General features: G+C 45.0%; 2 protein-coding genes across 8 annotated transcripts in view; one reads left to right on the forward strand and one right to left on the reverse strand.

Annotated features, from left to right (window-relative positions):
* Cdk12 (Cyclin-dependent kinase 12) overlaps positions 1–24603 on the forward strand; it is a 103074-nt gene that overhangs the window by 30367 nt on the left and 48104 nt on the right. For all 7 annotated transcript variants that reach the window (XM_075891214.1, XM_075891215.1, XM_075891218.1 and 4 more), the window contains exons 5-8: positions 4582–4771; positions 6454–6615; positions 11675–12001; positions 14299–14522. In XM_075891214.1, coding sequence (XP_075747329.1) covers positions 4582–4771; positions 6454–6615; positions 11675–12001; positions 14299–14522 — 903 coding nt within the window. The remainder of the gene's footprint in view (positions 1–4581; positions 4772–6453; positions 6616–11674; positions 12002–14298; positions 14523–24603) is intronic.
* On the reverse strand, positions 15410–15976 carry LOC142771178 (uncharacterized). Its single transcript, XM_075872712.1, has one exon. The coding sequence runs from the start codon at positions 15974–15976 to the stop codon at positions 15410–15412; it is 567 nt and encodes a 188-aa protein (XP_075728827.1).

Raw genomic sequence — 24603 nt, forward strand, 5'->3', positions numbered from 1 at the left:
CTGTTGTGCAAGTCCACTTATCGGTGAAACGCGCTCTCCACAGTGGCTTGTGACGTTTAGTCTAATCAGTGCGTGAAACTTTGGCAGTGATTCATCGGTGGACTTCTTGATATCGCGGTCTAATTTCCCGCGTGTCGCGTCTACAGAAGACGTGCACGGTGGAAACGCATTGACACTTTTCCGCGCTAACACTATAGCCTCTGCTTCGCGTTTAGATAACCGACAGTGCGAAAACCGCTTCGGCAATTGGAGTGATCACTGTCCTTTTAGCCAGCGTTCCTCTGAGTTATGTGATGTTGTATCCAAAAGATGCTATTTGTTAGTTTCACTAGGCTCTTAGCAATGAATGCGATACCAAGACTCTGTTCGCATTGAGAGTACAAAATAGAAGGGTATAACAACCGTCTTTAATGCCTGGCGAATTAGCATGAGTGCCATGATTACAACCAAAGTTTATAATGAAAGATAAAATTGCGCTGCTTCAAAAATTGCTCCAAACAAAAGACCTCGATGGCATCGCTGTGAACGCACTATTAAAAAAACGTGAGGAAGAGGTGGATGAAAAAATTCGTAAACAGTTGTGTTGACCGCTTGTCGGAATGTTAGCTCGACACAACCCCTGTTTAAGGATTTCTTCGGGAACACAATAGGGGTCTTATAATTGACTCTAGCGATATCTGCTTCGAAAGCCAGTTTTGCTGCTCCAAAACCCATTTTTGTCTGCTCCAAAGCAGCCTAAGCCAGTATCATCACTGGTTTAGGACACACTGCAAGTGCCAATCATGGGCCATCTTCTGGGATGTGATGTGCGCACCTTCTATTAGAATTTAATGCATCTTCATGAGAGAGTGAAGCAGAGCAAACTGTCTTTGAGCAAAGTTGAAGCACCCTAGAAGAATGCAACACATTTTCATTGTCTGCTGGAGGACCATATACAGTAGACTCTCGGTAAACGGAAATCTGTTTAATGGAACTGCTGCTTAAATGGAACAAATGCTTCTGACAAGATTGATTTCGTTCTTGCATTGTGGGCCCCTGTTCATCTCTCAGTAAACGGAACTCCTGTTAAATGGAGCGCATTTTACTGATCCCTTCAGGTTCCATTTAATGAGTCTACTGTAATGAATTGAGTGCATGAAGAAATACAGCATTATTATAATTGAATATCTGTACTTTTGGCATTGTTCTTTCAAAGCTTGAAATTGGAGAGCAGTACGACTTCTAGTATTTGTGTTAACGCCTTGGGGACCAATTCATTTGCATGTGATTTAAGCTGGACACCAAGCAGGCTAATTTGCTTTTTTATCCAAGCACTTAAGTTTTGATCCAATACAGTTTTTCCGAAGAACATTCTATCAGATGAAATAGTGCCTTCGTCCATTCTTTGCCCGTTGTTTGCCTAGCGCAGGAATTCTCAAAGTGCGTTCTGCCATAGTTTCCTAAATATCTACTTGAGGGAACTCTGGCGCGAGTGTCTATGGGAGCTGCAACACATAGGCAGTGGTTCTCAACCATGGATGTGTCCGGGACCTCTTGTAGACTGGTGAAAGTGATGGAACACCCCTTGCAGTAAAGAGGAGGGAGCGGGTCATCAAGCAAACGTGCGATGCCACTTCATTTTGGACAGTTCATCAATACGTGGCACAGTCGCTGTTAAAGAGTTTAAATGACCTTAAAAAAGCAAAAAAAAGTGAGTGTTTCGCAGATCATAAAAATGGCTTCGCAGACCCCCTAGGATTCGTGGACCCTTATTTGAGAACCACTGGCGTAGCACTTCAGTGAGCATGGAAATTATGGGTAGTACATGGATTTGCCTAGTATTCGTACTTTACGTTCATTCTGGCTTTGCGTGGCTTGAAGCTGCTTTGTCACGAAACAACAATCGGCAAATATTCAGCAGTTGCAATTCATTACCTTAAATTTTTAGGCTTATCAATTCAAATTAGGGTCACGAAGGGAAGAACGGTTCGTTCTTCGTCGCTTCAAAGCAAAACCAAAACACAGCAATAAATGAAGCCATGAGTGTGTTCGCCTCCCGCAAGCACGAAGACTAGGCAAATTCATGTCATGCCAATAATTCCCATGGTCGCCGAACGAGCGCAGCGCCAGAGTTCTCACTAGTTAACTTTAGGAAACTCTATGGGTTCCGCAGAACCTAAAGGCTCGTTCACACCGAAGGCGGGGCGGCAATGCAGGAAGCGAGAAAAACCTTCTCTGCAGGCGGTGAAAGCGAGAGAAAAAACCAGGCGGCAAGGCCGATTGGTCCCGGAGCAATTTTTTGCCGCCTGCCAAGGCTCACCGCTTTGCCGCATCCAATCAGAACGCCACGCAGCGGAGGCGCGGGTGTACATTTCGGAGAAGCACCGACACGTCATAGCAACACGTGCGCAAAATCGGGAGATGCCCGCTTATTCTGCCGCACGGCCAGACGGAGGAAGCATGCGGTCTGAACAGGTTCGCGCACTCGCCGCCGCACCACCTTCGGTGTGAATGAGGCCTAAGGGTTCCGCAGGCCCCTCCTTGGGAGGCGGCTTGGGCTCTTCGGTATCATATGATGATTGTCATAGCACAAGAACAGAACGACGACAAAGGGACAAGAAGACGATGAGCCCTATCATCTTCTTGTGCCTTTGTTGTCGTTCTGTTCTCGCGCTATAACAATCGTCTCTCCTTGAGTTCCGCAAGCCATTGATGAATTTTCTCTGGTTCTGCACTTGCCCACCCAACTTGCTTAGATGACGATTCCAAGGCGTGATCTATCGAGGGAACCTTCATTATTCACGCCAGAAGGTATATGCACATCTCGGTGCTTTTATTTTCATTGAAGATAAAAATAAAAGAAAGCTTGAAAAGGGGGGGGGGGGGGGTTCCTTGGCACCAACATTCTTGAGAACCCCTGACCTAGCAGATCACAAGACTACTGGCAGTACAGACTCTTCCAGTTGTTGTGACATCTAACCATCAGACATATATACACGAGCCTCGACTAATCCCATGCCGCACAATGAGATATTCCATCATAAAATGTGCACAAGATCATGCCGTTATTTTGATGCATCATTACAAGTTACTTTGTGAAGCACATAATTGTATATGCTCTTAAAGTGCAAAATAACATTAAAACATGTATCAAGAGTTCATGTACTCTAGCAGTGCAAAACATTTTTCTAGTTTGCTGTCAAGCACGCTTTTTTATTTAAAGGGTTCTGACACAAAATCTCACGGGCGAGATGCCTGTGGGATCTATTCCCCTAAACATGTGTATATCATCTGCAAAATATCAACAGCAAATATGGCTTAACACGTATTTTGTATGAATTTGAAGTTGGGGTGGGGGGGGGGGGGGGTGCATGATTGAACGCTATATGCCACAAGTCATGGCGTTGACACCCTCAAAAGTTACTTGATAATGACCACCTTACTTTCCTCGTGTGACCAAGCTGCGACCTGTACAAGTTATAATGATGTCATAGTCGTCATTACTTGATGTTAAAGGATAATGATGTCGCCCCGCCGCGGTGCTCTAGTGGCTAAGGTACTCGGCTGCTGACCCGCAGGTCGCGGGTTCAAATCCCGGCTGCGGCGGCTGCATTTCCGATGGAGACGGAAATGTCGAGGCCCGTGTGCTCAGATTTGGGTGCACGTTAAAGAACCCCAGGTGGTCAAAATTTCCGGAGCCCTCTACTACGGCGTCTTTCATAATCATATGGTGGTTTTGGGACGTTAAACCCCACAAATCAATCAAGGATAATGATGTCATAGTCGCCATTACAGTAATTTGCTTTCGACGAAGCACATTATGTCTTCTTCGCTTTCACATGTCCACTAGTGCAAAGGTCTTACCCGCAAAGTTCAGAGCAAGGTTAGGTCTACTTACGACTTCAAGCAAGAAGCTTGATTGCAATGTGTGTGGCCTCGGTGCCCGATGTTCCGAAGTACCTAATGCTTGATCACAAGTGTAAGGAGTTGTTTCTCGGTGGTTTGCATCACAAGATTTTCATTGGTCGTGTCGTTTATAAGCTAAAGTGTCATGGAAAATGCCTTTTTGTGTGTGTGTGTGTGTGTGTGTGTGTGTGTGTGTGTGTGTGTGTGTGTGTGTGTGATTATTGCAATAATTTTCGCCACCTTAGTTGGCAAAAAAAAAGAAATCTTACAGTACTTTATTATAGTTTTAAGCGGACATATTTAGGAGATGGATAAGAAAAGGGCTACAGAAACTGAAAATGTGATTTTCAGAAAATCAATTTTTTAAATTTTTTCTAAAGCCCTCATTGAGAACAAGTTTGTTTGACTCACTGGTTATAACAGACCCATTCAGAGTTTACATAAGAGTCTGTTGTAACAGTACTTGGATTTTACATGCGCCTTTTACAACAGACCAAATTCCTCTTCTTTTTGAGGTTTGTTGCAATAAAGTTATATTGTATTGCCTATTTCGTTGCATGCTGGATCATTGCGCACAACTTCCATGCAAATTAATGGCAGTGTACAGAGTTTGAATTTATCGTGTGCCATGACATGTGACTGCTGGAACGCATTCAGGCATTTACTATTGAAAGTATTGATTTTTGTTATCTGCAGGAGCATTTTACTTGGTGTTTGAGTACATGGACCACGACCTAATGGGCTTGCTGGAGTCTGGACTGGTGGATTTCAATGAGCACCATGTGGCCTCCTTTATGCGTCAGTTGCTGGATGGACTAAGTTATTGTCATCGACGAAACTTCCTGCACCGCGACATCAAATGCTCCAACATTCTCATGAACAACAGGTGTGTATATGTGCATGCACACCTGTGCAGTAGATCACTGTGCGATTACTAGGAGTCTTTAAGGGGGCAGACTGGTCTTAGACATTTTTTGTTTATTTCTTCAGTGATCTTGACAAAACTGCACAGGGTTATACAGTTTGTTCTGCTGATTTCAAATATGTAATTAGTTTTCCTGTAACTCACTTTGTTGCTGAGATAACTTAAGTTCACTCCCTATTGTTTAAGGCCACCATAGAAAAAAAAGTGCTTAATTAAAAGTGATATTTAGGATATGCCAACATAGACTAATGACTATAGAGTGAAAGTATGGAAGAGGTTTTTGTTTTTAGACCTTTATTGGTTATTTTGCAGCAAAATGAACTATACATTTTCAAAAGCAGTTGGAATTGTGTTACTATTTTGATTAGTAATTAATTAAAAGGGCATGTGCTCTAAATTTTGCTCCCATACTTGCATTCTACACACATACAGGTTTCCACTGCAAATAGAAATATTGTTGTACCTGCCCTAGCTGCAGAGATATTGAGGCCTCAAAATTGAATAGTCACAAATTTACTTTTTTGAGAAAAATGGAAAAAACTGAAAACACACAGTTTCTTCAAAAAGCAACGATCATGGTGCGCATGTTTAGCAATCCTCACGAAGGCACTCATAAATTGGTAGTAGAGCTTTAGACAAAGGTGCTGGCAAATTATAAAGAAGCCTCAAACTCGATTCCCCATTTTTTTGCAGGTTCTGCATGTTAACAGCACCAAGAATCTGGACAGTTAAAATGACATTACAAAAAAATTACTACTTCTTGGTGCGTGAAAATTTGCAGAGAGATAGAAAAATACTTGCAGAAACCAAATATGTCAATTTTAAAAAATGAATATTTTTGTCACTTTTTGGTCCCAAAGAGCAGTCTGCCCCCTTAAAATAATCATGAAAAAAGCCATATTTACTCACATTATTGTGTAACTTGTGAATTTTCATCATAATTTGGTTTGATTTCGTTTTCTAGCATAATGGCTGCACCTCAAACTTGGCACCACAGCAAGTGGCTAGTTATAAACTCACGTGTTTACCTTATTGTGAGGTGGCCACTGCACCCTGTGAGATTAGGCACCAAAAGCACCTCCAGTTGTGCAGAGAGAAGCATAGCCTTGAGCTCTGTAACCTCCTAATGAAGATAACACTGCACAACGGTTGCATCACAGCAAGTTTGACGCATCTGTGTAATGCATGACACGGTGATGCAGGGTTTTCTTAATTTTCGAAACGGTGCATAATGGCATGGCATGTTCAGCCTCATAGATCCAGCTTGATCTGACGACCGGCTGATCTAATCCCCATAATACCCCCTCCTCCTCCATGCCCCTTTCTTTCCCCATTATTTGCCTGATTAGTTGCTCAACAGTTTACACTTTGCTCTTTGTATCCACCTGCTGTTCCAAACTCTAATATGAGTGCCAATTTGCTGGTGTTGACTTTCGCAAAGTATCCAACCAAAAATATGAAGATCAGAAGTGTTTTCAAAGCCACAACTATAGGCAAGCACTCTGCTGGCAGCATCTGCCATATAAACGACCATTCAAACTTCATAGTACTGTAAATAAATGATTAATCAGCCTTTGTTCAGTCAGACTGGCATGTAATTTCAGCAACCTGTGTGTTTTTTTTTCTTCCCCCCCCCCCCCCAGAGGACAAATCAAGCTGGCTGACTTTGGGCTTGCACGGCTGTACAGTGCAGAAGACAAGGCACGGCCGTACACAAACAAGGTTATTACACTCTGGTACCGACCTCCAGAGCTACTGCTGGGGGAGGAGCGTTACGGGCCTGCCATTGACGTATGGAGCTGTGGGTGAGTCGAGGCTACTCACTTGTGTAGATGGTGGCTGAACCTTCTGGGTTATGAATTTTTGTATGGGCTGCTTCTCGAAAGTTATGGTGAAATAATATTTAATGGCTTTTTTGGGTTTGTCACTCTGGTTCTCTGGCTCAGAGTCGCCAGATGCAGAAGCCCCTCACAATCCGAGCACGAAAGGCAGCGTACCAACCGAATACATCGCCTATCTCAGAGCGCCCAGAGCAGGTAAAGCGCGCCTGTAGCGCCACCGTGCATCCAGCGTGGGAAGCTGCCGGGTAAACAGGGCTGCACCTGCGCCGTGTCAACAAATGTTGCCAAGTTCAGTGGATATCTCTGACATGTTTCACCTGTCCTGTACAGTCGACTCCTCTTAAACGGAACTCAAAGGGGATCCATAAAACTGTTCCATTTATCAGAAGTTTCATTTAAGCAAAGTACAGTTATTTAGTGAATCAAAACCGTTATTTAAATTGCACAAAACTCGTCTTACTCATGAAGATGAGTGGGAGAAAAAAAAGGGGGTGAAGAGTGGTTTGTTTGGCATGTCTCGTAGCTCAATGCTCATCAAAATTTCTTTAGGCCGCCCCTGTTGCCAGTCGATGCAAATGTCCCTGTTGACTGCAGCACTCTCTCCTGATATTGCTTTGAAGACTAGGACATGGCGTGTTTTGAAGCGGCTGAGCCATCCGTCGACGTTCTCAACACCCATTTGCATGGCGATCTCTCAAGCTTTCTGCTCAAGAACTGGTCCGCTTATGGGTAAATCGATACTTCGTGCATGCTTTGAACCACAGGAAAACAACCTTTTCTTGATCATAAGGCATCGTTCACATCCATATTCGTTTAGATGTAAAGATCCCATTATTTACAGCGCCTTTAATCTTTTCTCTGTCTTTGCAGATCCGCGACAGCATCGATTTCGGGATGTCGTATTTTTTCGCCACCTCCATCTTGGGCAGGTGGCTTCAATAGAGCTCCTAAAGAATTCGCAGCTTTTTTTTCATACGAGAGTGCATGGTGCGGGCTGAAATAACACCGTGATCCACCGCACTTAGCCGCACAAATAGGCCTAACACACAACTGACTCGCCGACTCGACTCCCACAGCCACCACCAAGTGAAAATGGCTACTGGATTGGCTTGTCTCGAAGTGTTGCCATGGTTGTGAGACTACCTTTGGCCTGAACGAGGGTGTGCTGTGTTTAGAGTTTGTGCCGTTTAACCGTAGGTGACCAATAAACACTGTTTCAATTAACCGATGAATTTTACTGCAAAAAACATGGAAATCTAGCCATATGAGCCCATTTAGTTCTGTTAATGAGGCATTTTCGTTTAAGCGAGTTTCGTTTATTGAAAGTTCACCGTATTCTTTCTTTCGCTCTCTCTGACATGTCTGGATGTAGGGAAAGCCTTCTGAGCTCAGCACATAAATTTGGTGATCGTACTCGTACAAGCTGTTACCTTCAAGGCATATCATGGGGATGTCTGCAAGCTGCTGTAACGACAGCATTGATGTTTCCACCACCTTCGCTAGCCGCTTCGTTAATTGACATGGTGGATTTATGGCTTAGTAGATGTGAATTGTGAAAAAAACGCCACTAACAACAAATGTGCACGAAGTAATACGCGCCCGCCCGGCAATGCCCCCTTCCAAAATGCACGCTCGCGCTCTTCACCTGGCTCACCTGCCGGCAGCCACGTGATTGGCCAGCTTGTGTAACGTGATTTGTCCTCCTGGTTAGATCATGCCTCGCTCTCGCTTCAAAGTCACAGCGGTTGGGAGCACTCAGAGTCGGAGGCTGATGCTTTGAAAGAACCAATGGAAGGTAGTCCGAGGACTCGAATCCTACAAATCGCAGGCGCAGCCACTTTTCAGAGTACTCGAAAACGCCCAACTGAATGCGCCATAAGAGAAGCATCACTTGTCCGTGTTCAGTAGGGATGTGGAAACACTGAATACCGTATTCAATCGTGTAATCCTCACACTCACATAATTGTCTGACCCCCCTTCCACTGCATTGCCTAAAAACTTTTTTTTTTTTTCTGCGAGTAATTATTGCACATTCGAAAATTGCAGCAGTACATTCTGCTTCTCACAATCACTGATGATGATAGGACACTACAGTCTAGCACTATCTCTTAAACATCATTCATTAAATCAATGCACGTAGCTTCAATTCAAGCCAAACAAAAGTGGCAAGTACGCATTGTGGCACATTAATGTTAGTGCTAGCAGTGCTAGTCCATGTAGCTTTGGTGTAGCGTATGTTGTCTGTAATGTGATTACAATGTGGGTCGATACGGAAGATACACGGCTGCTTTCAAATTGAAAGGGATTGATCATGTACTAGACAACGGCAACAGGGCCATAGACAGGCACTTCGGAATCTATGAGCTTTGTGTCCGTTACTTGTGATGGCAGCATGCGCAGCTGAAAGTCACCAACAAGACATGTTGGGCCTTTTGTGGACCTATGACTGGGAAATATCCCCTGTTTGAGGCAGTCTTTCTTAATTATGTCAAGTGTCTTGCTGCGAAGACCCTTGAGACACTATTTGCTAGTGGCTTTAGTGGCTGCAAATAAATCTTGCTTTGTGTTGGACCTGGGCTTTCATTGTTAAGGTAAGCTTATAATAAGTTGCTGATGCGAGAATCTCAATTTGCGGCTCAGTTCTAAGCAGTGCGCATAACTTCTAAGACGAAGTGTAGGTAGCAAAACGGTTGCTTGAAGATCTTAGCGACCTGAAAACTCGTACACGGTTGCATGAGCACCCTGAAATGTTGCTCAAGACGCACTGACGAGCATGGAATCATTACGTCGCACGAAGGCAGTGCCACTTTAATGCATACTAGTAACCTATATCTGTATTATGGTTTAATATCTTTTAATATATACCATATTTACTCGAATCTAGGCCGACCCCAAACTCTAAGCCGGCCCCTAAAATCCAAAGCCTGGCAAAAAAAAAAGCAATTACCTTGAACGTAGGCCACACAAAACAGCGAAGACAGCGCTCACAAAGAGAAAACATTCATCGAACCTAATGTTGAAACAAAGCAGTTGGTTCACGATTATAATTTGAGCAACATACAGCCACTAGTCTTGCTGTGTTTCTTTACTGTCAATTTGTTTTTTTTTTTGTGCTTCTTCTAGTTATTTGCATCTTTAAAATGCCACGCTTGCCGAATGTCGTGCTCGTTTCAAGTAGTTCTTGCTACTTCTTTGTCGATGCCTTCAAACAGTGCACAATCCTCAATGTGCCATCAAGCACATTAAATATGCCACACTTCTTAATAAAAGACCACACAATCAAAGTTCCCTGGTATGTCGTCCTACACTGCAGCCCTTCCAGCGATGCACCTTGCTTTTTTTTTTCCTTTTTAGTCAACTCCAAAGTTCTGCTCGGCTTGAACGTTGGACGACGACTCCGCGGCTAGGACAACTTTCCCTTTATAAGTGGCACTATAATGACACCGCCTGTTTGGCCCCATTGAGCTGCACCACACACAGACCACACAAAGCGCGACTTGAAATGACAAACGGTCTGCCTCAACACTCGCCACAAAGATCAAAATGGCGGCTTCACGTGTGTACTTAAGCCAGGTGTTGGCTCGGCTACTAATGGCTACAATACTGTCTAGGTGGTGCAGTTGTGCACCATTTTTCTCTATAAAAAATTACGCGTTTTTCAAAATCCCCAAATCTGAGCCAACCCTAGAGTTTTGATACAAAGAAATTTTTAAAAATAAACGTCGGATTTGAATAAGTACGGTATAACCCAAAATATTTCAATACTAACAATAAAAATCGATCAACCGCGTACAACAATCAACGGTCATGTGGCTGGGTACCGAGAATCCTTAATGTTTTTGCCGCCATTGCTGCCAGAGGTCATTTTTCGCGACTTTCAATGAACAAATGAAAATGTTAATCCACCTCTTACGAGAAAAGGGGCTGTAAGTTTGAGTCAATGCAACAATCTTTCCGTTGGTAGAGTCCTCATTTCGTGTTCTGAGTAGTTGTTAGTCTCTTTAACCACTTGCGGTCCGAAACTTTTTTGCCAGTCTCTGGCACCGCAAAGAAAAACACGAACTGCGGAAGAAAAACTCGGGATATTTATTTTTTCTTTCGCATTCTGCAAACAACTAACTCCTTTAGCGATATTTAGGCAGCGTATGATACCGCTCAAAGCATTCTCCTGGGTGCAGGCCACTGTTGTTACTGCAGGTTTTGCTGAAAAACACAGTTTCCCTCCTGCCTCCATTTGTTTGCTCATCGCTACAAACAGTGCAGTCTTTGCTGCTTCGCCCTGGGAGCTTGTAAATGAAGTGGCTCCTTCCTTTCTTCACAATCGTTCCGTGCTGGCGGGCTCCGCTTTTAGGTTTCAGCCCTCGCGTCACCCACAAGCTGTTGGATGAGGTTGCGGCGGTACTTCAGGTGTCGCTGTTCGTGCTGGCCATGTATCTGAAGCCGTGTGCACCTCAGAATAAAACTGTTGACAATGGAAACTTCCAGAATCCAGAAAAAAAAAGCTTGCGCCTCCATTTCATTGTCTTGCGACAAAATGCATAGCTCGCACAGTAATGATCTGCACAATCAACTGCACCCATCACTGTGATTGCAGCACGTAATTATCTTCCTCGCTAAAGTCATCTTTGCTTTCGCTAAAAGCGCCACCGTAAAACACGCGGTGAAAACGTGGCCATGCTTCTGAAATAACCACGTGCGAGTGGATGCGCTCTAGGTTCTGTGCTGAACATAGTGCTGCATCCTAGTGTAAAAAAAGTAAACATCAGCAACCAAGCTCACTCATTTCTAGAGAGATGGCGCTTCATGTATTTAAAAAAATTCAAAGGAGGAACATGCTCGTCGGGCGTTGCCCGACAGCGGACTGCTACGGCCATGTGGAGCGAAGAGTTAAATCTGAGCAATTCACATATAACAGGACTGCACTTTGTTAATGCACATTATTAGCCCCCTTTTTTATTATGCATGTTTAATGCAAGATAAGTGGTTTCATTTCGAGTTACACTCTCTCTCTCTCTCTGTGCAGTTGTATCCTTGGGGAGCTGTTCACGCGCAAGCCAGTGTTCCAGGCCAACCAGGAAATAGCTCAGCTAGAGGCCATCAGCAGAGTGTGTGGCACACCTTGCCCGGCCGTCTGGCCAAGAGTCATACAGCTGCCCCACTGGGCCACTTTCCGGCCCAAGAAGCAGCACCGGCGGCGGCTACGTGAGGAGTTTTCCTTCCTGCCGCCTCCAGCTCTTGATCTGCTGGACCAGATGCTCGAGCTGGATCCCGATCGTCGTATCACAGCAGAGGCAGCTTTGCGCTCCCCGTGGCTTGCCCAAGTGCGGCCCGAACGCATGGCTCCTCCTGAGTGAGTCCTAACAATGCCTGGAGCCTTCTCATCGCTGTTAACGACCCGATGTGGTTGCTTTGAAGTTATATGACGCACTTCAATCAGCTTTCGTAATGTAGCAGCTGTGTGGTGTTGTGCCATTTAGTGTAGCTGCACGAGTTCGATTTCCAGCCACATTCTAACGGGGGTGAAATGCGAGGATGCCTGTGTACTTTCTAGGCTTATGTTAGATGATCAAAGTTAATCTAGAGTGGCCCACCACAGCATTCCTCATAATCCTATCATGCATTTCGGTGTACAAAATGTCGGACTTCAGTTTTTTCGATCGATTATTTGCACATTTGTAAAGTTCGGCAAGCTTGCGCGGCACTAGCAAGCTAAAAATGACAGAAAGCACTGTGGCCATTCCAAATACATGGCAGGGGCAGACCATTGCAAAGCCAGTGCACTTTCATACGAACGTTTTGTTCTATCGTACATAGGGGTGCTAGTGAGTTTCTAAAAAGAGGCATTTAATTTCACATAAAAAATTGATTCTTGGAGAGGTACGAGTGTGCTTCCAGTGAAAAAAACAAAAAGCTTCTTTTTTTTTTCTCGTTGGAATTTTGCCATCCAGTTTCAACAGGCCTTAAAGTCACTTGTGCTCGCATAGCCCTTGATCAGAATTCGGGCGCTTCAATTAAAAGAACCTTGGTTGCCATTGCAAAGCTTGTCAGAAAATCTGGATATCTTGGTATTGCATCTGATGTTTTCAGTACAGTAGAATCCCAGTGATACGAATCTTGCATCGCCCCGCCGCGGTGGTCTAGTGGCTAAGGTACTCGGCTGCTGACCCGCGGGTCACGGGATCAAATCCCGGCTGCGGCGGCTGCATTTCCGATGGAGGCTGAAATGCTGTAGGCCCTTGTGCTCAGATTTGGGAGCACGTTAAAGAACCCCAGGTGGTCAGAATTTCCGGAGTCCTCCACTACGGCGTCTCTCATAATCATATGGTGGTTTCGGGACGTTGAACCCCACATATCAATCAACGAATCTTGCATTCACAAAAAAATTACAGCAAAAGCTTATTAATTTGAACTCGAAACAGACTTCAAAAGTGTTTGAATTAAGCGGAACTCGCGGGCAGGCACTAAAATGGGCAGACATTGCACCACACTGTGCGGAGAGAAGCCACCTCTACACTCGTTCCCACAAATTACGCAATATTACAAGTTTGTGGCGTGTAATTTTATACATTTAAGTTTGTGCTCTAACAGCGAATAGAATTTATTGATCAGTCAGTGATATGCCAGAAACAAGCAGCGACTTTCATTCACATGATCAGTGAGCCTTAAAAGCCAACTTCAACGAAATGGTGCACACCTCAGAAATCCGACTTTTAGACAGTCTAGCTGGAGGCAGTGCTGCTTTCCAAATTTCACCTTCGAAATGCAAGTGGTTAAAAAAAAAAAAGAAAAAAGCTCGCCAACAGCACAGTTTTTGATACCTAAGCGAGAAAAAACACCATTACAGCTTACTGGAAGTGACGTAGACAGCAGCTCGAGAGACTAAGCGATGCTATGTGCTCCGAAGTATGTGCTTTGTGGTTGCGCCCCAGAGCTTTCTCTTTGAATGATAACGAAAAAGCAAACAATGTAAACATGCATCGTGAAGGATACATTATCGTAAAAGCTCGTTCAAGCGCATATCTAAACGGCTGCCCACTTCGCACTACCGTCTTGTCCTGCTATCTTGTCGAACTCCCTGGTTCACAATAGATGCCGCTCGCGTACGCATAATACCGTCTAGGTGTTGCTAGTTGTGTACCACTTTTCTCAAATAAAAATAGCACGTTTTTCAGAATTCTTGAATCTAAGCCTACCTGGAGTTTGATGCAAGGAAATTTGAAAGAAACTATCGGCCTAAGTTCAAATAAATACGGTATTATAAACAGACTGAAAGTCATGTTAACCTGGTTCTTATCACTGAAATCCTCCTATAGTTGCCCATTGCCAATACAACAAGGATAGTTTAGGTTTTTTACCCAATTGCAACTTTAAGGCACTTTTTGGTACAATTTAATTGAAAAATTGTGCATGTCATGTTCTTGGAAACACAGTAATTTTCAGCAAAATTGAAATCATTTAAATTTAAGTGAACCATAGCCAAGTTTACCAACACTGAAGCATTGCTTGTGGTATCAACCAGCATCACCACCACTGTCTATTCAGACACTCCCATTTCTTTCGCTGGTACATTCGCTTGACAGTTGTAGGACAGAACAAGAGATGTTTATAGAGGTGAGTCCTTACTGTATACTATCCAACTTTGCGCAGCCTCCCACACTGGCAAGACTGCCATGAGATGTGGTCCAAGCGTCGCAGGCGACAGCTTCGGCTAGAACAGGACATGGCAGCCACGTCATCAGGGCCTCTGCTTTCGACAGGCTTGCCCATGAACCTGGGAGGGGGCGGAAACAGTGTGCATTCGGCTCCAAGCACTCAGGACATCTCTCGAGACGATGGTGCGCCACTTAGTGGACGACCCTCTGTGCTCGATGGTGAGTAATTTTTGCTTGTGACCTCCTTTTCTTGTAATCAGTAAGACATACGAGTGAATGCATGTGCAAAGTTTTTAGTGGGTCTCTGTTGGTGGCATTTTGCACTCAACTCAAGTTTGCCAACAAAAGTATAAACGCAGTGCCCCGGGAAATATTGCCTGAAGTGCCATTCGCATAGCCTTTTCTTTCTTTTTCTGACTCTAGAAGAACTGCCCCATAGTACGCGATGGAGACTCAGATAGGCATTTTGAAACAACCGTGGGATCCAGAATATGCAGGCAGCTTGGTACAGCGTCGGAACCATGGAGGAAGGAAACAACTTTCCTTCTTGCGTGGACAGAACGGACACAATCGGCTGTCCGTGATACAGTTGTTCCGCTGTCTGCTTCTAGGCAAAAACTGATGCAGTTGTTTTTTTTTTTTAACTTTGTACAGTCGCAGAGAGCCAAATCGTTTACTGCATGGTCAGTTGCATGCAGCGCTTCGCTCACTCTGCGCACATCGTGACTGCCGATCCGCTTGCTGCACAGATTTGGCGAGTAGCCTGCTGGGTTAGCGCGGCACCGAAGAGCTTTCCGCAAGCAATGTGTTCTCCGCGATGCTCTAGCAGTCCTGGCAGGGGGCGGAGGTGCATTTCGGCTGTCATTAAATCAAAGCGAGCAGCGTGGTAACAACAGCGCTACGCCCTCTGTACGATGCGCATGTTAGCATAATACAGCCGTACCTCGATATATCGAACGGCGCGGCAAACGCGAAATAGTTCGATATATACAGAATTCGATATAAAAAAATCACGAAAAAAATGCGTCAACAGCTTGGTAAAAACAACCAACGAACCGTTCAAGCGTGGTGCAGTAAATACTCACTTGGAGATTGAAACACAGTATTTATTGTGTTGGTTTAAAATATTGAAAAAGAGTAGCCTGCTTTTTGTTGGCCATGGCGTGTTTGACGACTGCGTCCTCAATATAGTCCAGGCGATCCATAAGTGATAGGCCGGTGCCTTCAATCGCGCCGCAGTGGCGGCGCACAAGGGCCAAGGCAGCTACGACCTCAGCTGATGTCGGGAGCGGGACACCATCAGCGCTTGCGGGATTCACCTCGGCAGAGTCTTCATTTGGCTGCTCAGCGGTAGCTTCGGCGACAATCTCCACATCCGTGAGCTTCGCCGTTGTACCAGTGATGTCATCACCTCCAACGAAGTCTTCGATGCACATGCTTTGCGGCTCGGCACCTACAAAGCTCTCCAGCTTGCTCCACGTTTCGGCGAGCTCGCTTTCTTCATCTGCGCATGCCAACCCAGCTTCCTCGGATTCTTCCACTGATTCCCCGTCAGTGCGACCAAAGCCCGCATGCCGAAAGAAGTTGGCTATCGTCGACTGCTTCACGTTTTCCCACGATGCTTTGAGCATTTGGATGGCTCCCAAGAGATCGATCTTCAGATCTTGGCCCATCCGGAGTTTCACGAGCAGAATGTCGATCAGCCGACGCTTGTAGTTAGACTTAAATGTGTGGAAAATACCCTGATCCAACGGTTGGAGCTTCGAAGTAGTGTTAGGCGGCAGGAATACCACTTTGATGTTGCTCAGCTGGGCATCGGTGTGGTGTGCCGTGCAATCATCGACAATAAGGCATACCTTCCGTCCTTGACGCGCCAGGTCCGAATCCCACGCCTTCAGCCACTTGAGGAAAATATCCCTCGTCATTCACGCCTTCTTGTTCCAAGCATAAGTCACCGGAATATTGGGGCAATTCCGCATGCACCTCGGGGTTTTAAACTTGCCAATTACAAGTGGCCGCAGCTGCGTGCTTCCATCCATATTGGCAGCCAATAGGACCGTCACACGGGCCTTGCCTTGCTTGCTTCCGTGGCATTTGTCCCCGCGAGTGTCCAGCGTTTGCCGCGGAAGCATTTGCCAGAATAGGCCAGTCTCGTCAGCATTAAAGATCTGCTTCGTCTCATACTTGGCGAGAACTTTGGGCCACTCGTGATCAAGCCACTTCTGAATTTCTTCGTCATTGGCGTCTTCACACTCTCCCGACAGTCTTCCCGACAATGTTGAAGCGAGCCTTGAAACGTTGCAGCCAACCGTTACTAGCACTGAAATCTTCGACGCCGAGAATGAATGCAAAGTTCTTTGCCTTCTGCTGCAACATCGGTCCTGATACAGGAATATTTCGGGCCCTTGCATCGCTGAACCACTTGTGAAGCGACTTCTCAACATCTTCAAAAGCAACTTTGCGTACACGCTGCGCGTCCGAGTGCTGGCTCTTCTCGGCTTTGGCCTTTACGTCGCTTTTGTTTTTGAGCAGGGTACTCAAATGTGCTCCTTGGTATGCGTAACTCATCCGCGACGCTCAACTTCTTCTCACCATTCTCGACGCGCTGTATTGCTTCCAGTTTTGCAGCAAAAGTCAGGGTCTTCCGTTTCTTCGCGTTTGCAGCCATCACTACACACACCACAGCGTGCAACAGGCCTAACTCGAAACGCACGAACACTGCGAGCACAACGACCGATGCCTGCCGATGCAACGCCTCCTCTAGAAAGATGCCTGAGGAATGGCTCGCGCTCCCAGCGGAGTTGGCCTGCCTTCAGTTTTAAACAAGCTCCGCGCGGTGGCTCTCACAAGCTCCGCGCGGTGGCTCTCGTGACCAACACTATCATCACGGCGGCGACTGGTGCCAGCTAAGCGTTTTTCATCTGCGGCCCATAGGGGCACGTCAGTCGAGAGTTGTTCGAGACCTGCAACTTTACACCACTGTTTCAGAGGCTATGCAAAGTGTTGCGTTGTTGCACCGTGCACCACAGGTGATGCTAGCGACCAAGAACATTTTAAAATGAAGGAGAGAAAAGGTGTGGCAGCTGTTTTTCTTTTCATGCGGCAGGCATCTTTCTAGAGGAGGCGTTGGCCGATGCTACGGGGAGGAGCTTGCAACAAGTGCGCAGTGTGCCGTTGACACCATAGAGACTGCAACGACTGCATGTCTGCGGCGCGCGTACGCCGCTACGTTAAAGTGGCACCTTGGCGCCATCGATGTAAACGCCCACCGCTCTACCGTTACTTTCGAGATGCGGGAAAGCTCGCCGCCTGTCAATTGAGCGTGGGCGGTTTGGGGTGGCTGAGTTCAATATATCCATTATATGTCAAACTTTGTTCGGAATAAAAAATATATAATGCATGCGATTTCCCGCGTGATATAGGAACTGTTCGATATATGCAATAATTCGATGTATCCGTGTTCGATATATTGAGGTTCGACTGTACAACGTTTCTCGGTGCCCGCGATCCACAACGCTGAACTTCGTGACAGCGAGCTGCTTGCATTTCTGTATAGTGGTGCGCACTTGAACACGGTCCCGCAAAACGGCCCACTAAAGGCCGCCCACTAAAAGCACTCAGTAGGCCTAAAGTGACGCTATGCCACATGCGTGCCTGAGAAGATAACCACGCATGCTTACTGTGATAAGGCTTTTTACCGCCGATAAGTCATACTGGTGTGTTTCTTGGTGGTAACCAAGAAACACACCAGTATGACTTATCCACCTCGCCTTTGTTTTTTTTTTCCCCCGGTGGTTACTCGCAGCGTCATCGGCGCAATCACGCAGAAGTCGTTATAACTTGATCTCCGCACTTATTTACATGACGGAAAACCGTTCACGTCCCATTGTGGCATCTGCAAGTTCAGCGGAGCAGCAAAATTTTGTCGCGCAAAATGTTATCGCGGTATGCAGTTTGTGCGCACTAACCGCAAAGCATAGGCCGAGCACTACGGCTTAAGCAGTCTGAGAATGCATCAGTATCAATGAGACTATGTCGAGGATTCGTCGCAACTATGTTTTAACTGTTAATACGCTTAAAGTGGGTACGCACTAACGAGGTTTGACGTTAGTACACTGTAGACTCGCAATAATTCAAACTATGATAATCCATACTTTCAGTTAATTCAAACAAAATGCAATTTTTTCGTTGCTCTTCTATTCTTTCAATGCATCTAAAGGCCTCTTAACTTCAACTCTATCATTCAGTTCATTCATACTGTTTGCGATTCTGTTGCCCCACCGCGGTCGCCTAGTGGCTAAGGTACTCGGCTGCTGACCCACAAGTCGGGGGATCGAATCCCGACTGCGGCGGCTGCATTTTTGATAGAGGCGAAAATGCTGTAGGCTCGTGTACTCAGATTTGGGTGCACATTTAAGGACCTCAGGTTGTCAAAATTTTCTGGAGCCCTCCGCTATGGTGTCTCTCATAATTATATGGGGGTTTTGGGACATTAAACCTCACATATCAATCATTTTTGCGATTGTATACCAGAAAATATCTGTTGCTTTTTCACTTCTATTTAAAAACTTGGGTGCTTAATATAATCTTAAGTCTAAAGATAAAAAATAAGTTTTTCAGGCCTTCAAGGAAGAAGGCGTTGCTAATAAACTAATGTTCAAAACAAAGCACTCATAGTAAACCGTGATGTTTCTCAAATGGTAGAGCCTTGTGCTCAAAGCAAAAATAGCAAAGAAGCAGATGGCAATTAACGATTTCTTCAAAAAGTCTAATCAGCAGTAAATGGCAGATAACCTTGGGGACTTTATATCTCTGCTTTCTGTTCGTTGCATGCAGTTAGGGTGTAAAAACGCTTTAAAATTTGTTAAATATGATAAAAATCAATGCCTGATCATAATGTGTGGAGTCACGTTACCCACAGTCAAAGGACCATTTGTGTTTCATATAGCGAGAGTCGACTGTATGTTTACAACAGCACTGAATGTGTTTTTCATGATAGTGTCCTTGTAGAAGGATTTCTGTATGCCCGACCAGTCTCAAATACGACATGTACTTTGTTAAGCCTACTCCAACATCAAACTTTAGTTTCAACAAAGCAATGTGCACTTGAAAGTGGTCCTATGCAAGGATGCATGCAGCGAACAGCAGCAGGGCGCCAGCGAAGCACTTGTGTTGTTGCCTATAAAGTTTGTGCACTGCCCTTAAAACCAGATGCACTGCCAAGCTTATGGCAGGAGGCATTCATCGTATTAAGGTTGTCGGTGATAGGTAATACTGATTGATGCATTTGTCAATGGCCACTCTCCGGCCTTAATTCCTTTATAGGCTCGTGCAAATGGTGATTTTGGTTGAGTAGTTTGTAATCAAATTGAAGTAGTATACACGACACCAAGAAAAATGGGCATATTTATCATAACCTAACGGTTAGCACAGTACAGTTTACTCCCGTTAATACGAAGTTAACGGAAATCGCAAAAAACTTCCAATTAAATGAATTTCCAATCAACCATAAATCACAAAAAATGGCATCTTTATTATGTTCAAAGCCAGCAGTTCTTTAGGAAAAGTAGTCAGTCATCTTAGTCTGATTCTGTTTGCTGAATCTAACAGTGGGAAGCAAGTCTTCGTTGTCGCTTTGATGAATGCTTTTATGGGGCTGAACGATCTGCACGATCTCACTGTCTATCAATGCACCGCATGTTTCGACTGTGCTGTCCACGGCGACTTAATCTTCAAAGCAGGAGTCACTGAGAGCAGTGTCAAAACTGCTGTCGTCGAGCTGACTTCGCATTTCTACCGGTAGACAAGAAGAAGCCTCTCCCGAAGAATTTGCCGCGAAATCACAAGCCCTAAAGCAGTTGGCGATGGTCTCATTTTTCATGCGGCCCCATGCACACACTAGCATGTGGATGGCACTGATTAAACATTGATGCAAGCTATAAGGCTTTCTCTGCAACGACCTCGCCATTGAGAGCAAGTTTGTTGGTGCGTGCCTCTCTGATCTAAATAAGCAGCACCTTCTCCAAATCTGGGTAGGTGCTGGTGCGCATTTGCTTTCGTGACACCTTAAACTTTTCATTTTCAAAAGCATCCATTATCGAACGCTTATTTTTGATAAAATTCGAAAGTATGTTGGGAAGGGGTGCTTAATGTTGTATTTTCGTGCAATGTCTTGCTTCGCAGTGCCTCTCTTCTTTTAAGACTTTGACTTTCGTCGCCAGATCCAGCGTTCGGTACGAGCCGCGTGTTGCCATTATTCAACTTCGCGACCAGCCGAACACGGCAAAATGTGGAAAATACCTGCGACGCAACGCTGATACACAGTCAACGAAACACAAGGACAGAGAGACTGAGACAATGGGCCGAATAGTACGACGTTTGGCACGCCGGTGCTGACTGAATGATCCAGCCGCCTCATGCACTGTGGCACTCCGTGCAGCGGCGATGGCAACAACAGTGGCTGTGGACAGCTGCGATGGTGACAACACCAGTGAGGTAGCTGTTCTGGCAGTTGAAAAATTGCACATTTTATTGAAAAGCACGGTTGCCTCGAGGCTGTAGATGGAAAAATATCTTCTAATTAACCGATGTTATGGGCTTTCAACTTAGAATTATCGAGCATTTTTTTCTATAGGGTTGCATACAAAACTGGTGGGACCACCTCTCGACTTCTAATTGACTGAAAATTCCTATTAAGCGACTTCTAATTATCGGGAGTCGACTATTTTTAAAAATTGATATAAAGTCTCTACGCAAATGCTTTTTTTTTTTTTTTTTTTAAGAAAGTCTAGACAATTTCGAGTAGTAGCAGGACTTGACTTTTAAATTATGTAACAAGTCATTTAGAAATTCATTACATTTAGAGCATAAAAATCGTCGTAACAAGCTTTTAAGCTTAAAAAAAGGATGAATTGGTTTGAAGGTAATATGTTAATTTAGCGGGGTTCTGCAACACTTTTTTCATGTAGCCATGGAATGAATTCACTAAAGAAGCTTATTGCCTCACAAAGTCACCGCCGCAAAATGTTTAGTATCAGTATAGTATGAGCAGATTTCCAAAGATTTATTGCACAGTGCAATTGCATTCTCTTTCTAGCCTCGGCGAAGGAGCTAGAAACTAAGAAAGGAGCGATGGCACGGGGGGGGGGGGGGGGGGGGGGCATTACGTGCTCCTCGTGGTCTTTAGTTTTTATTTTTTTAATATGCAGCCATTCAGTGCGATCGTACATGTACGCGTGCATTAGCAGCGGCCGCAGTAACGACCGAGCGTGCCATGCTCAAATCAGCCAATGCCTGTGACGAGTGATTTTTGAGCTTTTAGTGTCATTTGCCGAGGTAATAGAGCAATTTTCATTGCATTCATTGCGAATACTTCGAAATTTTCAATAATTTCTATTCAAATTGAAGCAAATTTGAATACTCCACTATTCGTTCAAATGTTTGAAGCATTCGAATATTCGCACAAGCCTATTCTTTTTCTGCACTAATTTTTAAAGGTATGCCCATGATAGTGCCGAAGTCAGAATCTTTGGTTAACCAGTCTCTGCAATCACCAAAAAAGCAGGAAGACCTTTTGTGGCACATTGTGGCTTCTTCTACCGAAAGAGTCGAGAAGCGCAGCTACCCTTTCTGAGACACAAAGTGATCACTCCTCAAAGCACAGTCGAATTCCTCCATAACAAAGTCCGCTGCAACGAAATCCTCGCTACAACAAATAATTTTTGATTTCCTGCAGCTGACCATAGAAAACAAAGCAAAAAATGGGGTATTTTCACTTTAACAAAGTTTTCACGAGTACTACCACATAAGGAAAAGGAATCTGCCTTGCATTGCCGCGAAATTCCGCTTCCAACTATGCCATTTTTCATTGGCTCAAGGCTTCCTGAATGGTGCAGCCGCATCGCAAGACCGGGTCTTCATTGGAAGCACGCTTTCTGTACCACACGCACATCCTGTTAAATGTTTCGCCATTGAGATGCTCGGCGACAGATAGGCTATCCACCACGATGCCCCACCACAATACCCACGGGCTATCCGCCACCACGCCTGCCCGAGGGTATTGTGTAAGTGTGGATGCACCATTTTGATGTGGGGGGGGGGGGGGGGGGGGCAGAGATAGGGGTCGAATGTCGTTTTGTACCCGGTATGCTATGGGGAAAAGGAGTTTTGGGGGGGGGGGGGAAGCAGCCGATTGATGCCGCCACCACTCATCCTTGTATTTTCAGTTCTTTGCGTCAAATGCATCACCATATTGTTGTACAGAAACAGTAGCCCCTTCATATATTGGCGATGCTTCACCGCATTACACTTTGGCAATACAGCAAAGCTAACTTGGGGAATCCGCATTGGGTGCAAACAGATTGACTCCCATTAGTGATGGATCAAGCCGGCGAGATGATTAACATGGCATTGGTAGTGCCTTCAGTTAATGCCATCTTGGATATGCAGTTTGAGCACAGAATCTTATTTAAAAAATGAATTTTGCGTAGTTTCAACGTCTGATACTTCCGACACTTCTGAAACACGTTGGCTTTAAGGGGCCTGTGGTGGGGCTGCGAAAGCATACAAATTTTCAATCATGTTTTTCTAGTGCGGATTTTCACTGTGTCGGTTTTAAACGGCCTCTAAACCGCCCAGGGGTCGAAATTCGGTTTCTTGGATTGAATTGTGCATGACGAACACGAAGCCCTGAGAATTTTTTGAAGCGGTGCTGTAATAGCGGAGTTTTAGACGTGTTTGGTTATCGAAACTGCAACAATCACTCCTTTTGCTCTCTCCTGCTCTATGCTCTACTCGCCGGTTTGCGCTCTCGCCAAGCGCCCCTCCAATTCTCGCACGGCATACGTCATCGCTGACACGCTGCTTGAAACACCTTCTACTTCCTGTTGCCGCGACTCCGTCAACTGCACACTTGTTGGCGAACCATGGCTGCCACGCGGGCCCTAGCTTATACAAATTGTGCCGGTATGTACCCTGTGTAGAGTGCACGCCTTCAAAGGGTCTCCAACATGATGGACTCGCACTTACGCACGTGGGCAACACGGCGGACAACGAGCAGTGCGGACAGCTGCTTGCAGAATAACCAGAAGTCGTAGGCTCTTAGCATATTCGAACGGCGCACCAGAGATATTCGTACAATGCATTACGCGGAGGCCGGAAGTGAAGGAGGGAATGTTTCTCTGAATTTGTGGTGCGCTGGCAGCTTTTTGCGCTGCCACATGTTGAATCGTTGATAGGGACGGCATTTAGCACATGATACTCGTGTTTAGTTGAAATGGTTTAAAAAATATTGGAGGTGGTTTAGGGGTTCCTTAAACCAACTCAAGTTTGCCTTAATTCAGATGTAACAGAGAAATTTGTTTTAAAGGAATAAGAAAAGGCCCAATAGGTAGTGGGGGAAAAAGTTAATAATTAGTTTGGCTAAGCAATGAATTGGTTTGTGATTTCTTCTTGTGCTTTGTCTTAACAAGACTGGGACAAGACAAGATGCGACAGTAAGTAAATGCAATATCTGAGAAAATTCATTTGCAACATTTGATGAGAGCTTTGGCTACCATGGGATATGGAGCAGAAATTGGGTGCGTTTTGGGGATTCATGAGACATGTCTATAACTCCCTGTGGGATCTCTCGAAGCAGGGTATCCTTACTTTCTCACTGGCAGATTTGAAATCATTAAATGTTACTGCTGGCTCGACAATTTCTGTGGCCACTCTGGAACGACCCATGCAAACTATCATTAGAGTGGTTAATATGCTACTCGCTAAAATGTTATTAATTTGCAAAGTATCAATGCAGGCTCGTCCTTGGGACTTTTGCTATGACTCGCGTTACAGACAGGTGGATGGCAATTTTCTCTTTCATAACCCTTCCTCCACCTCGCAACATTTTGCAAAACTGATTTGGTGAAATACATGTGCATTCTATAGTCCATAATTTTGTAATAAAAGTATTGTTTTCAAATATGGATCACACTGACATTAGCAAAGAAAATATATATTGTGGGCATTTAGTATACACAGTCGACGAGTATACAATATATATACACAGTCGACGTCTGATTTCCCGGACATCCGAAATTCTAGACATGCCCGATTTCCCGGACTCATCTGTGGCACCGTCAAGTTCCCCGTAAAGACAATTCATTACAAAGTCTGAAATTCCGGACGCTTATTGCCTTCGGCATCTGATTTCTCTGACTTTTTACTGTTAACCGCCGACCTAAAGTCACCACGACAATGCCATTTTGGTTGTTTTCATATCCTCGCGCCGCCAACCGCTGCACCACGCCGCGGCTGTCGT

Source organism: Rhipicephalus microplus, chromosome 1 (assembly GCF_043290135.1).
Source record: "Rhipicephalus microplus isolate Deutch F79 chromosome 1, USDA_Rmic, whole genome shotgun sequence".
Lineage (NCBI taxonomy): Eukaryota > Metazoa > Arthropoda > Arachnida > Ixodida > Ixodidae > Rhipicephalus > Rhipicephalus microplus.